Source organism: Homarus americanus, unplaced genomic scaffold (assembly GCF_018991925.1).
Source record: "Homarus americanus isolate GMGI-L3 unplaced genomic scaffold, GMGI_Hamer_2.0 scaffold28, whole genome shotgun sequence".
In the NCBI taxonomy this organism is placed as follows: Eukaryota; Metazoa; Arthropoda; class Malacostraca; order Decapoda; family Nephropidae; genus Homarus; species Homarus americanus.
The window spans coordinates 7180683-7197064 of NW_024742238.1; the positions used below are offsets into that span (position 1 = coordinate 7180683).

Below are 16382 nucleotides of genomic sequence, written 5' to 3' on the forward strand. Positions count from 1 at the left end.
AGCACATTTCTACAAGTTTCGTGGGGGGAGGGGGGGGGTCCCTTTTAAATCACAAGTTACGTTAATGATAGACCCCCATACCAAAATTTTGCAAGTTATCTACTTGTCGTAGCTTAAGTTAGAGAGCAAGATGAGTTCTCGGATCTCAGATTAGGAATAAAGTTAAGATAGAAATATTCCCTAGCTTATACTACAGACGGGCAAGGGGTGACCTAATTGAGGTGTATAACTCAGTCGAGTGTCCTTACTTGGAGCTGGCGGACGCTCGCCCCACAAGGGATCACATCTCAAGATTGAAGAAGCCGCAAGTCCAGAAAACTGTGAGGGCAAACTTTTTCGGAGTGAGAGTTGTGAACTCTTGGAACAATCTGCCAGAGAGTGTTGTGGCGGCGCCGAGTGTGAGCTCTTTCAAGATAAGACTTGACCAACACTGGAGCAGGTTCAGGTACATTCAGGAGCCGGTGCATGCCCAGTACTTGCCAACAGTGCGTAACAGAGACGTGACCGGTCGCCCAAGCGGCTAACGAGTCGTTCAGTGAAGAGGATAAAGGTAAAGTAAAAGTATTGGAGATTCCCGGGCGAGGGTTATGGGCTGACGAGAAGCGGCCCGAGTGTGCTGACAGCCAAGGTATCGTAATACCTTGCTGACAGCTACACCGGCTGACGGATCACACCCCCAGCCTCCATCCCCAGAGTCTTACCAGACCGTACTACTGGTTACCAACACCCTCCAACTTTTACTTATCATATGATATTGTAACAGCATCCTCACCCTTATTACACCTGCAACATACTGTATAACACATACAAAAGTGACATGACACATAGAATACACTAACATCCCCACCCTTATTACACCTGCAACATATAACACATACACGACACTCGTAATACATGATGAATAAATAAATAAATAAGTGAACAAAATAAAATACACTTAGGGAATATGTTCAGGTACATTCAAGATTTTGTGCTTGCTAAGTACTTGCTACCAGTGCGTAACAGAACTAACCGATCGCTGGACTCTATCAAGTTAGCAAGCGAGGAAGAGGATTAAAGTAAAGTGAATTAAGGTACTGTATAGTAGTAGTACACTGATAAGAATTCATAACTCATTTCTGGCTGGACTAATAGGAAGATCTGCAACCCCAATCCCGCCTAACATACACTCCACACTAAAACAGCTGATCAACGATTCTTGGTTACCTTTGTTTTATGACACCAGGGTGGAAAAGAGCATGTACCCATGACGCACATCCGCTGAAGGGCCGTTTAAGTGATAAAAACGACTACCCGTTAAATCTAGACTGATCCAGAAGACAGCACCACGTGAAAATTTCACTAACAACGTTTTTTATCGGTCAAATGACAATACTGTAATGACAATGCCTGGGAACTGATTTGCACTGATCATCATCAACAGTGCTGCGGTCAACTTCCTGAGAGATCTACCGTCTTGTAGTATTTGTGTTTTGTTCCAGCATTGAACAAAGTCCCAGGGACCTCAACTAACTCTCATACTGTAGAAGAGTTGACAATATGGTGGTGGTGCAGGAAGTCACCCCCTGAGGCAGCAGCTGACCTAAGCAACACTCGTCAGCGCCCTCGATTGGGTAAAAACCCACGTGTTTTTAAAGGCAATAATGATCGTTGATTGGCTGCTGTATAACATAACGTTCACTAATATTCCTTTTAAACCTGACACACCACCCTTATCTAATACCCTGATGTAATGTAAATATACATTATCTTGTACGAGTAGAGTAGGAGTGAAAGCAACGGTAGTGGTGGCGACAAGAAGCAGGGCCTGTTTATGTGCACTTGGCTATTTATCTGACGGCTTAACACCACGCATCGTCCAAGGCGCACTGATGATAGTGGGCCTGTCATGTGGTGTGTAAAAGTATACATCGTATAAATGCATGACTCAAGAAGGCAAGCATGAACTCCGCATGCTTCCTTGTTCGGCGCTATAAACACTTTTGCGCTTCACAAGATACCAGGGGGTGCCCAATAAACTAGCCTCCTCGAGAGGTAAATCTGAATCGTAAACGTATTGTATTGTATTTCACTGTATTGTGTTACTATCCATACCAAATGGCACTTTGACTTGATATCTTTTTGATAAATACAAAAACCGAAGCATTCAAAATAATAAAAATAACAATTTGGCAGTATCATTAGTTCTTCAAACCTCGTACGATTCATTTTCCTCGTAACTGGGAATGAGTGAATAACTCTCGTTACGGCAGTCTTGGGGGAATTTCGACGCCATTGCAGCTGGCATCTTTGTTGTGTAGCTTGAGTGAACAGCTAATTAGATAAGCTCTCACATGACCAGTTAAGAAAGAGAATTTGATTTGTGAGTTTCTAAGACTCAAGATGAGCAGAGAGAGGTGGAAAGGAGAAGGGGAGATGGAGAAAGGGAAGGATGGTGGAAAGGGGGGGAGGGAGAGGAATGGAAGGTATGGAGGAAAGGAGGTAGAGGTGGAGGGGACGAGAGAGAAAAATGGTGGGAGGGATGGAAGGAGAGATATTGTGGAATACTTGTGTTACTGTGTGATTAGAGTGAGAGATAGAAAGGGGGGAGATTATTAGGAAGGACAGGAAATAGGAGGGGAGGTATAATGAACTTGAACCTTGTGGCCACAGCGATAATAAAGGAGAGGGAGGGATGGTGTGGGAAGGAGCACCGTAGTAGTGTATATACTTAGTAAACAGGACTCCACCAACTTGTTACATCACAGGAAGGCCTCTTATTGGGTGAACAGTACACATATATAATAATAAACCAAAACTGAGTCAATATACTAACATTAACTGGGATAATATATAACAAGTACAGTATATTTAAGTCAACGTACAGTCATGCCAAGTTGGACAAGTTAGATATGTATGGATGGGTTAGAACTGAATCAAATCTTACGATGTTATTTACTTAGACTTTAGCAAAGCATTTGACAGAGTACCGCATCAGAGGCTTCTGAGAAAAATTAAGGCTCATGGTATCGAGGGGAAAGTTTTAAATTGGATAAAATCATGGCTCACCGATAGAACGCAGAGGGTCAGCGTAGATGGTGTTAAATTTGAGTGGGGTCGTGTAACCAGTGGGGTTCCCCAGGGGTCAGTACTAGGCCCACTCTTGTTCATAATCTACATAAACGATCTAGATACTGGGATCAGCAGTGACATAAGCAAGTTTGCGGATGACACCAAAATAGGGCGGCAGATTAAATTCAGGGCAGGATGCAAATGCATTACAGGAGGATCTAAATAAACTGCAGGGGTGGTCTGAAAAATGGCATATGAAATTCAACACCAGCAAGTGCAGCGTACTTAATATTGGAAGAACAAATACTGTCAATGTATACAGCCTTAACAACATCAACCTAGAGAAGTCGATTTGTGAAAGAGACCTAGGGGTACTTGTAAGCCCGGACCTACGGCCTAGAAAACAGTGCGTTAATGTTCGAAATAAGGCAAACAGAGTATTGGGTTTTATATCTAGAAGTGTAAGTAATAAGAGTGCAGAGGTCTTATTGCAACTATATCTTGCGCTAGTCAGGCCGCACCTCGATTATGCGGTTCAGTTCTGGTGCCCTTATCATAGAATGGATATCAATTCACTAAAGTCGGTGCAGCGAAGAATGACGAAAATGATTCCGGGACTTAGAAACCTTCCATATCAGGACAGGTTAAAGAAACTAAACTTGCATTCCCTAGAAAGACGAAGAGTGCGGGGAGATATGATAGAAGTATTCAAGTGGGTGAAAGGAATCAATAAAGGTGATATAGATAAAGTTCTTATAATATCCGAGCAGGATAGGACTCGGAACAACGGATTCAAGTTGGATAAGTTTAGGTTTAGGAGGGAGATAGGAAGGAGCTATTGGTGGACGATGGAACAAGCTTAGCAACTTTGTAGTAAGTGCTGGAACGCTGGAAAGTTTCAAAGGGAGGCTGGATAGATTCATGGATGATAGAGAGTGGTAGTAACTCTCGACAGGAGCTGCCATGCACAGGCCAACCGGCCTATTGCAGACTCCTTATTTTCTTATGTTATAATTACTCGTGGGTTTAATATCGTTTCTCATTAATATAAATACACTCGAAGGTTGCGTGGGGCATCTATATTCGGATAAGGACAACGCTTCACAATTTTCATATCTCGGTGACTTTGGTCAAATCTTACTAAGTGTTGGTGTTACACGAGACGGGAGTACATCAGGAGGCTCACTACTCCTCATGGCCACAAGAACACTGACGTATGCTCACACCCTTCACCAGGAACAATAATGAGAATCTCAGTACACTCACCATCACAGTCTGGCGGATCTTCAATACAGAGGTTGTCTAGTGCCCGTCCTCCTCCCGCATTTCTCTGGCTGCCTCCACTCGTGTCTGACGGGGCTGCAATAATGATTAATGAACATAAGTCATATTGATATTTTCGTACACTTAGTCTAATGGGGGAATCATCGATGACACGAACTATCCTCATCTAACTGAAACAAAAAGGAACCCAAGTTTGTGAGGTTGATTAGTGTAGGTTAGGTTGGTTAGCTAAGTTCAGTCAGGTTGGTAAGTTCAGTTTACTTTGATACTGAATATCAATTCCAAACATTTTTTCTCCTATTTACACAATATACGACTAGATAGAAGTTATTCTCTGTATATATCCAAGGGTGGATCCTGGGGGTCCGAACCCCCCTTTTTCACCAGAAAATTCCAATACATTTTCTTTAATGCAGTATTGTACTCAGGCGTTTTTGTATTGTAATAAGTAATTTATATGAAGTTTAGATATCTCCTAATATCAAGCGCACGTCTTCAAAATTGCCTCCAAATGCCCATGGTACTGGTCAGATTTAAAAAAATTCTCTGGGTGGGCTCGTTGTCCTCGCCAAGTTCCCACACCCACAACTTCTTGGATCCCCTTTTTGATATTCCTGGATCCTCCCCTGTTATCGTATATAAAAAATTTTCCTCCATGATGACATAAACCATATATACAGGTATCTATTCTTAAGCCGACAGGTATCAAACAAATTTATATACCTTCTCATACACAAGGTAAATCCAGTCGCCTGTGCCTCCAACAAGTGTGGACTCGACCCTTGCAACACTCGGCCTGTGTGTGTGTGTGTTCCTCTTTTTAATGTGAAGAAGTACCCCGGCACCTGCCACACCTCAGATTGATCCACCACACCCGTGAACACTTGCTGGCACACACGTAACACTCTGTGAGTCAACAGTGTGGTATTTATGGTAACATCGTCAGGAGTGATTGTGTCAGCTGGGGCATCACATGACCACCACAAGTAACCAATGGTAGCAATTGAGGCGTGACAGGATGCACCTCACACTCCCCCACCACATACTGTACCCCACCTCCCCCCACATACTGTACCCCCACCACCCACCACATACTGTACCCCACCTCCCCACATACTGTACCCCACCTCCCCACATACTGTACCCCACCACCCACCACATACTGTATCCCCACCACATACTGTACCCCAGCTCCCACCATACTGTATACTGTACCCCCACCATACTGTATCCCCACCACCCACCACATACTGTATCTCCACCACCCACCACATACTGTATCCCCACCACCCACCACATACTGTACCCCCACCACCCACTGTATCCCCACCACATACTGTATCTCCACCACCCACCACATACTGTATCCCCATCACCCACCACATACTGTACCCCCACCACCCACCACATACTGTAACCCCACCACCCACCACATACTGTAACCCCACCACCCGCCACATACTGTATCCCCACCACCCTCGCAGCTGAGTCATGACACAACCAACTACTGTACTAAGAAATCATTGGTGTAGGAGGCTGAACCATCACCCAAGGCGACTTATACACTCGTGTCGTCCCTCACAATCTTCAATGATAAGTTGCCATCATTTTATAATTGATCAACAGTGATAATTTTCATTTCAAAACTCTTAATAAGATGCAACGACTAGACTTGAAGATGAACGCTTGGACGATCGGTCACGTACAGTAGTCTACATCACAACTTTTCAACTGAAGATTAACCATCCTAAAGCTATCTAGGACGATTTATGTAAGGTTGGATTTAGGTTAAGTTAGATAAGATTAGGCTAAGCTACTGTAGGTTTAGGTTGGTTAGATTAAGTTAGCTTTTGGTTAGATTAAACTAGATTAGGTTAGGTTATGATAGTTTAGTTCAGGTTAAGTTATACTAAATTAGGTTAGGCTAAGTTATACTAAATTAAGTTAAGTTAGGTTAGGCCAAATTAATCTTCACTAGATTATTCCTCATTAATTTCGTCTCACATTCACAAGTATTTCTCATTTTTGAAATATTGAAGTTGTATATATTAATTCTTATGGGTTTATAAATCACAAATTATTACAGTATCTCTACACACTCGCGTATAGTGCGAGGGACCAAACGTACTAAATGAAATGATTTAAAACACGTAGAAACTAGCTAATATAATTGGCCTTAGGATAAACATAATATGGTGTTAAATATATAAACAATTAATATATCATAAGCCTGAAGTATTTTACAGGGGAAATCTGTAATGTTTGACTTTAGGAAAAATCTAGACTGCTTTGACTGTTTTACTTTGCGGAAAATTTGAACAGGGAAGTACTGCCTGGGAAGATATTGGAAGCATAATGCGTTGTCTAAGGGTAGACCCTGCTGCCATATGACATTACAAAAATTGGGACCAAATCCCAGGTTGCTGAGTTGACTTTATGCCTCAATTCAATTTCAATTTCAATTGTTTATTCCTTGATAGAGGAAGCGGGATCCTAGTGCTGTCACTAGGTACCCCTGTACAATGACACCAGAATCATCTGGCAAGTGTGAAAAGTATATACAGTATAAATATTATAAAGGGGCTTACTAAAGCCTAAGGAAGGAAGGATGTTCCTTTAACACATAATTAATATTATTTACAAAATATCTGGCCAGTATTGGGAGGATCATCGTGTCTCCGTCAGGGGGTCGTGGAGTGGTGGTCCAGCAGGCGTCACGGAAGCGTTGTGTGTGGGGACATCTTAGGAGGTAGTGGATAAGGGTGCGGCTGTCGGGTCTTCTGCATAACGCACAAGAGCGTTGCTCAGGGGATGTGGGGATACCAATCTCCCAAGCAAAGTCATACCCGATGATGATACGGGCAGCAATCACGTCCCCCTTCCGCGACCCTTTCCCGTAGACGTACGAGAAGTCAGGAAGTTTACGGAGGACATCGTACCATGTGGGCGGGGAGTCCAGGGGGATGGCTGCTTCCCGAGCTTCTCTCTGTTTGCGGCGGATTTGGGTCCTAATCTGTAAGAGTGTTCGAGGAACAACGTAGTCAGGTGTGGCCTTGTTGCAGCCAGTCTTGGCAAGGTCATCTGCTGCCTCATTCCCCAAGATACCGACATGACTAGGTATCCATAGGAATGTCACAGGACGGCCTTCATCCTGAAGTGTGGATGTTAACCCTCGTATTCGGAGGATGAGGTCCTTATTTTCCCCAGATCCAAATGCGATCCCGTCGAGAGCAGACCTGGAATCGCAGCAGACAAGCAAGGGGCAGAAACCATCTGCTTCTTCCTCAGCGAGAAGGGCAGCAAGGAGGGCTATTAGTTCAGCCTGAGTGGAGGATGCCCCGTCAGAAACTCTGAGAGACAGTTTGATAGGCTCAGGGGCATGAGGACGGGAGATGTAGACACCAGCCCCGGCCCTACCTGTAGCGGGGTCAACAGAACCATCAGTGTAGAGGACGACCCTACCTGGGGACCAGTGAGCGATCCTGGAGAGGTGGTATTTGCAGAGAATAACAGGGTTCACCTGGGATTTCGGGAGCGGTCCACCGAGGGCAATCACTTCAGGTTGAAAATCCAGCCAGGGAGAAGGAGACGAACCAACAGCAGGGGTGACAACAATATCAGGCAGGAGGTCGTGTTCCTGAAGGGCTCGGATGAGTGACCCTCGCCACTGTCTTCTAGATGGAGGTCGGTCTCGGACAGCAGGAGTCAAGTTGGTTTGGACATAGTTGCCCCGAGGATCCCGTAGAATGGAAACGGCAGTTTTTAGGTAAAACTCCTGGACACGATCCTGTAAGGGGGAAAGACCAAGTTCGGTATATAGAGAAGTAGAGCGTGTCCACTGAGGAGCCCCAAGGATGATACGAGCAGCTTTCCTCTGGATAACTTCGAGACGGTTGACAGCAGTCCGACTAATGTTGACGAGGGCAGGGGCGGCGTAGTCGACACAGGAACGGACAAAAGACTTGTACATGGTGAGAAGTACAGGGATGCTGGCACCAAGGGAACCCCTGCACATGGTAGAGAGGGGAGCGAGACGCCGAAAACATATGTCTCGAAGATAGCGGACTTCAGGGATCTGACAACGTGTGCGAGTTACATACACACCCAGGTATTTTGTCTCATTAACCCAGTCCAAGGGCGTTCCTGATAAGAAAAGGGGTGGAGGTACAACACGACCGTGCCACATGGCTTTTGTTTTCGCAGTTGAAAGAAGGAAACCAAGTGAATCACACTCTCTGGAGACCAGATCAAGGGCTTCCTGCATGCTGAGGTAGTCAGGGGCTTGGAGGAGGACATCGTCGGCATATCCTGAGTGGACAACTTCTGTCGGCCACGGGAGTGATGCAATGGAGTGCATGAGAGTGTTAAACAAGGTGGGACTCAGGACTCCACCTTGAGGGGTGCCGAGGTTCATTTCTTGAACAGGAGACATAGAGCCTTCAACGCGAACCCGGGCCTGACGTCCAGTGAGGTAAGAGGCGATCCATTGTAGAAGTCTCCCTTTAACCCCTAACCGTGCAAGTTCAGCTAAAATGAGGGCAGGCTGAGCCGTATCAAAGGCTCCCTTGATATCAAGGAAGACGGAGACGCGGGCAGTCTGATTGCAATAAAAGGAAGCAATGGAGTGTGCTGTGCTGCGATGTTGAATGAAACCATTGAGGGAGTTGTGGAAGCCGCCTATGGTGTGAAGAAGGCGACGATGGAGTATCCTCTCCATCATCTTGCAAACACAGGAGGTAAGACTAATGGGTCGATATTTCCCAGGATCTCCCGGCTTAGGGATGGGGATAATAGTGGCATTTTTCCAGTTGGACGGGAGAACCCCATGTTCATAAGACATATTGTAGAGAGCAAGCAAGGGGCCGTTAAGAATATTAGTACAGGCGTTGAGGACGGAGTAGGTTATCTGATCATCCCCAGGAGAGGTGTCTTTTCTAGAGCGACGAGCACTGTCAAGCTCGAACTGTGTGATGGGATGATCAGTGGGGGCAGGGGAGGTAAGAGCAGCACGAACAACAGGCTCAGACGCATCGATGCGGGCCTGCACTGCCTCCTGCATTGGATCTGGAAGTGCCTCTGGGGAGGAAGCTCGTGCCCAGTCCTCCATTAAAGAGCAGGCAAGGGAGGCGGGATCAGGGTGGGGAGGAGGCCTCCGTCGAGTACCCCGTATAGCATTAATCCGATTCCATACATAAGAGGGTGACGACTGGAACGATAGAGACCCCGTGAAGGATAGCCAGTCCGCCTCACGTATCCGACGGCGCTCCTGAGTTGCAAAGGAGCACCAATTTTTGAAGTCTTCCCAGTCCTCTGGAGACCGAGACCTCCGTATGGCAGAGTGGAGATCACGGGTTACCTGCCGGAGATGTCTCATGGCAGGGATACGATACCAGTAGTTGGTGGCACTTCTGGGGTGACGGGGAGGGCGTGGAGGGGTAGCGCGATTGACAGAGTCATACACGGCATCAACAAAATCAGCGCTGTAAGAGTCAAGGGACTGAGGGACAACATAGGAATCCGCCCAGGTAGAAAGGTATTGGGTAAAGGAAGGAACAGCATCTTGTGTGAGACGAAGGCGAGGGGATCGATAAGGAGTTGATGTCGGGGCAGAGAAGGAGAGCCTGAGATGGGTAGTAACGGCAAGATGGTCACTATACAGAGCAGGCTCGGTGCAGACGGTAGGATGAAAGGAAGTATGACCGTTCAATAGTAAGCCAACATCAAGGAAACTATGGGGGAGGCGAGTAGGATCGTCAGGACAAAGAAAGCGAACATCATCATCCCCATTAAGAAACTGTGAGAGATGTGATCCATTAAGGGTACATGGAGTGGGATGATCCGGAGTAAGAGTGGGATGGCGGGCATTAAAGTCGCCAAGAACAATAGTGGGAACCCCATCATGGAGGTCGTGAAGAACCTGGGGGTCCAGAGAATCACTCTTGAAATGAACATTGACTACACGAAGGGTCCGGTCACCAAGAGTAAGGGAGACAGAAAGTAATTCAGACGGGGGTCCATGTGAGTCAGGTGAAGGGAGACGAACAGATGGAATGGTGTTACGCACAAGGGTGAGGAGGCCACGAGCCTGCCCACGGTACCGAGGCAGGGTGTAAACAGAATAGCCAGAGAGGCGGAGTGGAGTAACATCGTCTGTGATGGTTTCCTGAAGTAGAGCAACATCTACTTGATGGGAGAGCACAAACTGGGCGAGGTCTGTCCGGCGAGGTCTAAGTCCCTGGATGTTCCATTGTAAGAAGAGGAGGGAACGGCCTCCGGTGTGAGATGAGTCGGAGGGGCTAGACAGGGCTCCAGAGGAGGTACCAAATTCTGTTGAGAGAAATGGAGAGGGAGGAGTGGGAGAGCGAGGGATGGATCCTCCATCTCGGGAGATGGAAGGAGGCGGGTCATCAGGGCTTGCAAAGCGCGCCCCTGTTGGGTCAGGGTGTCCAGAATGAGTTGTTGTTGCTTCTGCAATGTCGCAATTGTTTTCACAAACAAGTCGAGTTGGGTTGAGAGAAGGTTGATTTGCTTGGAGTGGCGATCCAGACGGAGAGTGATTGTTTCCATAGAACCAACTTGGTGTACCTGTGCATGAGCTGGAGGTGGCGGCGAGGATTGCCGAGGGCCCGACTGGGCATGTGGTGGTGGTAGCGACGGAGAGGGACGGTGAGGGTTCAGTTGAGTAAGAGGTGGTGGTGCTGGTGAGAGACAGCGGGGGTCCGGGTGGGCAGGAGATGGTGGTGACTGTGTGGCAGGGCCGGCAACGACCTTGTTCCAAGAACGGTAGGGAGAGGGAGGGAGGGGAGAAAGGATGGGTGGTAGGGGTGATGGAGGGGGTGGTAGAGGAGAGGAGATCAATGGGAAATCCTTGGTGGATGGAAGAGGCGGTGGTGGATAGGATTGAGGTTTGGTTGACAGGGGCTTCGTCAGAGACGAGGGCGGTGGTACAAGGTAAGTTTTCCCCGGGCGAGTGCCAGGACGCTGTGGGCAATTGGCATTCCAGGCGTGGTGACTGCCATGGCAATTGACGCACCGTGGAATAACTGGGATTTTGTTCTGAATTTTCGATTTGCATTCCACTGTGTCGTGAGGACCTGCACAGAAACCGCAGGCGACCATCCTCGTGCACTCCCAGGTGCGGTGTTTCCACGATTGGCAACGACCACAGATTTTCGGGGTTCCGATAAATCGGTCGAGAGGACAGTTGTGAATTGGTCCTACATTCACCTTCGGGGGGAGGGGGCCCACCCACCAGCCGATGAGTTCGTTGGATGGATGTTTGGAGACCGGGTTGATGCGGCGCTCCATGTCCAGTAGTTGTGGGAGAAGAGGGCAAAGATCGTCGATAGGGATCTCCCAGGGTACGTGGCGAACCATTACCTTGGTACGACGAGTTTCTGGGGTGATGATGGTGAACTTCAGCATCACCTCCCCCTGGGGAGCAGGAAAGCCCACCTGAGTGAGCAGGCGTACCGTCTCGTCCATTTGTGTGGTGACTATCACGGCTGTGGGACCTCGGCGGAGGCGAAGTGTTGAGTCCTGAAGTGGAGAGCAGTGACGGAAGAACCAGGTCGTCCGTGTGCTCAGAGGCAAGTCCCGAGGGAAGGCGAGACGACGAAGGCGCGACGGGGCAGGGAGACAAAGGGAATCCCCTATGTCCATCGTCGGCGGAGGGTCGGTCATTGAGCCACATGTAGGCTCACTTGGGGACCCTGATGACAGGAGTCCACCCTCTACAGCCCCAGAAGGGGTGCAAGGGGGAGCCGTGGCCCCTGCTGGAGACCCTGACTTCTGAGGTTTCTGCTTCTTCTTTGACGTGTCTTCAAGAAGAAAGTCGTCAGCATCACTGTCACCTACTGCCGCCGTTTCCAACGAACGGGAGCGTTTAACGGCGGGCATAGGACACGTTGGCAACACTGCAGTCAGGTGGAGTGGTAATGACGTCACACTATCACACTGCGCATGCGCAAACTTGAAAACTTTGCTCAGAGGGATCGGGTGGTAGGACCAGATGTTTTATCCCCAAAAAATGACAAAGTCCAAAAGTAACAAAAAAATATATGCCACTGTGCTGATAACTGGGTCTTACTGTAGTTGTCTACACAGGCTGGGATTGGTAGACTCTCTGAATTCGTCAGAAATACGAATTTTAAGGAGCAGTCTCTTACAGCCTTTGTTGACACTACGCACGCATGCGCGTTTCCCTCCTTTATGCCTCATTAATACAATTGCAGGGTTTCAGTTGTTCCTCTAACTATTGACAACACAACATACTGTGCATACTGTATATTGTTTCTCAATCTTTATTTTTTAATTTATTTATGGTTATTATATATATATATATATATATATATATATATATATATATATATATATATATATATATATATATATATATATATATATATATATATATGTATGTGTGTGTGTGTGTGTGTGTGTGTGTGTGTGTGTGCTGATAACCACAAGGAAACAAGAAAATACGAAGTTCCCAAGCGCTTTCGTGTAATTCACATCTTCAGGGGTGAGCACAAACTAAGGAATAATACTTGACAAGGCTAATATATACAGTAGAGGAGAGTGAAATCAAGTCCCTAGGGGACAGCAGGTGTCCACAGTGTTCCGTTCATAAGGCAGTGACCCTGACTAATCTTCTTAATAAAAAAAAATTGACTCTGCCATCTCTAAGCACAGCAGCTGTCCGTAGTCAGGTCATAGGGTAAGATGACCCAACCTTCTCACCTGGTTACAAATCTTCTTAATCACAAAATTATCCAGTATGTACATACCATTACTCAAATTCATGTTGACAGATTCGGTATGTTTAATTAGACTGGATTCTATAATGTTCCTACTGACAATTGAATTACAAGGTAATATTGAGGAGGCATTATCCCAGTCAATGCAAGGCTGATTATCTCTCATATGAATGAAGAGAGCATTGGATTCCTGGCCTGTCCTAACACTATATTTATGCTGTTTAAGTCTAGTTATAAGATCAAATTGGTCAAATTGCTTTACTGTTTACTATTGTTGTAGACCTACACTGTCTAGGAACACATTAGGAACTCTATACCTCCACGGTTTATGCACACCCTATACCTACACTGTCTATACACATGTTGAACTGTATACCTGCATAGTCTATATGCATGACAAACCAAAATAATGTAAACTTGTATGGTAATTATTTTACTTACCTGCCACCACGAGCGCTGTCATCGTCGCAACCACCACAATCGCACGCCGCATCATGCTCTTAATCTTGGTTAGGCTTTCTTAACCTTGGTAATCGTGTAGACGTATTAATCAATTTAAATTAAAAAAAGAAACTCCCTTGATTATCTTTAAACTATAATGTCAACTGTACTCAACTTGTAAATAGTCTCATATTAATTTTACGTGGTTTAAATATTGTAGCTCGATTAGGTTCATTAATTCAAGATTATATAATAGATAACTACAATATTTCTGTTTGTATGTATCAGTAAAGGATGCGAGCTATGCTAGGGTTAGGGAGAGGCACCAGTGTGATGCAGGAGCAGTGTAGGGGCCAGGGATGTGATGGGAGGCCACTGAGCGATAGAATCGATACAGAGGACGTGTGACCGCACTCCACACACCCACCGTACTGAACTACTGATGAACTCTCTCCCTCCCCTTTAAGTCTACAGTCCTCTCCCGTCACCCCCCTCTTTAAGGCTCTTACCAACCATTCTCATTCCTAGTCGCATGTCTCTGTCCCTTACGTCACCCATCGTAGCTTAAGACTGTCTAGGACTCTTGGTATGAGTTACTTTTACTTTTATCCTCTTCGCCATGGTATCGTCACGTCTCTGTTATGCACTGTTGGCGAGTACTTAACTGGGCATGCACTAGCTCCTGAATGTAACTGAACCTGCTCCAGTGGTGGTCAAGTCTGATCTTTAAAATAGCTCACACTCGGTGTCGTCATAACACTGTTTGGCAGGTTGTTCCAAGAGTTGACAATTCTCAATCCGAAAAAGTTTGCCCTCACATTTTTCTGGATTTGTGGCTTCTTCAACCTTGAGATGTGACCCCTTGTGGAGCGGGCGTCCGCCAGTTTCAGGTATGGACACTTGACTGAGTCACGTGCCCTCTCAGATGTTTATATACTTCAATTAGGTCACCCCTGTCCCGTCTGTAGTAAAAGCTAAGCAGTTAACATACTGTCTCTCAGATGTTGGTGGTGACGAGGCCGAGATAATGATTTAATGGAGAAAATATTCTAAAGATCCTTATGATAATGAACAAAATTTTAAGGATAAGGGTGATTATATAGAATATTTCTTTAAATATTGATAGTTATGGAGAACAGTACAAGATATGGATAACTATGAAGAACATTAAAAATATGGATAATTATGAAGAACATTTTAGATATTAATGATAATGTATGTTTCTAAGGATCTAATATACTGATGATGGCTATGAATATTTAACTACTGGTAATATACTACTTAGTAAATAATAAATGCCTTATAAACGATTTAAAAGATCGATCAGTTTTTACCCTGAGTAAAATACAGTAATTTATTTATTTCCAATTGTATTTCTCAGATATTACAAGCACATACAAAGGTGCATATTATATACACATAAACATTCTGGTTCCTCTGCACTGGTCCAGTGATTGGGAGTGATCAAATGTATTTTACAAGCGATAACAATTAATCATAGAGAGAGACACTGATGGTCCTATTGTAGCGTAATGTATGTGGCCAGTAGTCTAATTTCTCTTTGTTAGGCTCACATACATACGTACCGGCCGGGCACATGTAGGGGATTTCGCAGTCAGGATGGAGGTGAGAAAGGAAACTCACAATGGCGTTTTCTTTATATGTATTATATGTACAGAGCAGTCAGGTGTTGGGAAGTTGCTGCGCAGTAGAGGAGTTGCTGTGGAGGAGCTTCTTTAGAGGTCTTCTCTGCTTAAGAGCTAGGTGTTGTCTGCCCTCGATTCGAATCGATGGGTGAAGTAAAGTGTGAAGAGATCTTGATGCTGGTGCGCAGATTGGTGGTACGGGAACTGGGCTTGAAGAATGATGGTGGAGTTTGGAGGGACTTGGGGTTAGTGGCTAGTGCAAGAAGAAAGGTGAGGAAATTGGAAAGTAGTAGTAGGCAGGGTTGCCAGATGTACGACAAGCTTCACGGCCAAATTCACGCCATCTCACGGCCAAATCGCCCAAAATTCGGCCAAAACTTTTTGGATGGGAAGCACAAGGCTATTTTTGCAATCCACACAAAATAAAAGTATCCCCTACAATATCCACTTAAAATTTCGTAATAAAACCAAATTTTCACTTAGAACTGAGAGCCCAATAATTACATGAACATAATATCTATAATCTACAGTGAAGATTTACCTTAATCTGAAATGGTGGTGGAGCATGATAATGGTGGAGAACTTGATAACACTAGTTGGCGTAAGCAAAACGTCTAGTTCGTCATCGTCCCCTGGTGTGTTATATTTTCTACCACTGTCCTAGGACCTTTCCATTTACTAGTGGACATTTTGAAAACTAGCACTCGGAATTTCAGAAAGTAACTCAGATGGCTTTGTAAGCTCTGAAGCTTAACCCATATGCTGGACACGTTCAGCCTGAACAACTCAAATATGAGAACTAACAACTAAGGTAGTAACTAGAAAGATCAGTCAGCTCAGTAGGTCACGTAAACATGTGAAGAGGTGAGGTCACTGATTGGGTGAGGTCATGACAAGGTGAGGTCACTGAGCCAGCATTTTCATTGTGAAATTTGAAAATGTGCTAGACTTTTCTTCAAAATCCACTAGATGAGGAATTAATACGCGTTTTACAAAATTCGGCCAAATAGTTTGGCCGTTACCATCCATTTTTTCACGGCCAGGCGAAGTTTTTTACGGCCTAGATAGAGAAATTTGGCCGTGGAAACGGCCATCTGGCAACCCTGGTAGTAGTGTAGTGGATTTCTCCCCTACAAACGCTGTTTGTCACTGAGTAGCCGACCCCGCGAATTCCACAGTGTGTGCCTCGTGGTCTTGGTCA

The 16382-nt window shown here is 45.6% G+C and overlaps 1 protein-coding gene across 3 annotated transcripts in view; it reads right to left on the minus strand.

The window, feature by feature from the left end:
• LOC121876526 overlaps nt 1–14242 on the minus strand; it is a 157333-nt gene extending 143091 nt beyond the window's left edge. The window contains exons 1-2 of one of the 3 annotated variants that reach the window (XM_042381707.1): nt 13536–13999; nt 4318–4410 (exon numbers count right to left, since the gene is read on the minus strand). In XM_042381707.1, coding sequence (XP_042237641.1) covers nt 4318–4410; nt 13536–13590 — 148 coding nt within the window. In that variant the 5' untranslated portion in view covers nt 13591–13999. Of the gene's footprint in view, nt 1–4317; nt 4411–13535 lie in introns of all 3 variants that reach the window. The other 2 variants (XM_042381706.1, XM_042381708.1) reach the window with 2 other exon arrangements.
• Between the last annotated feature and the right edge of the window lie 2140 nt (nt 14243–16382).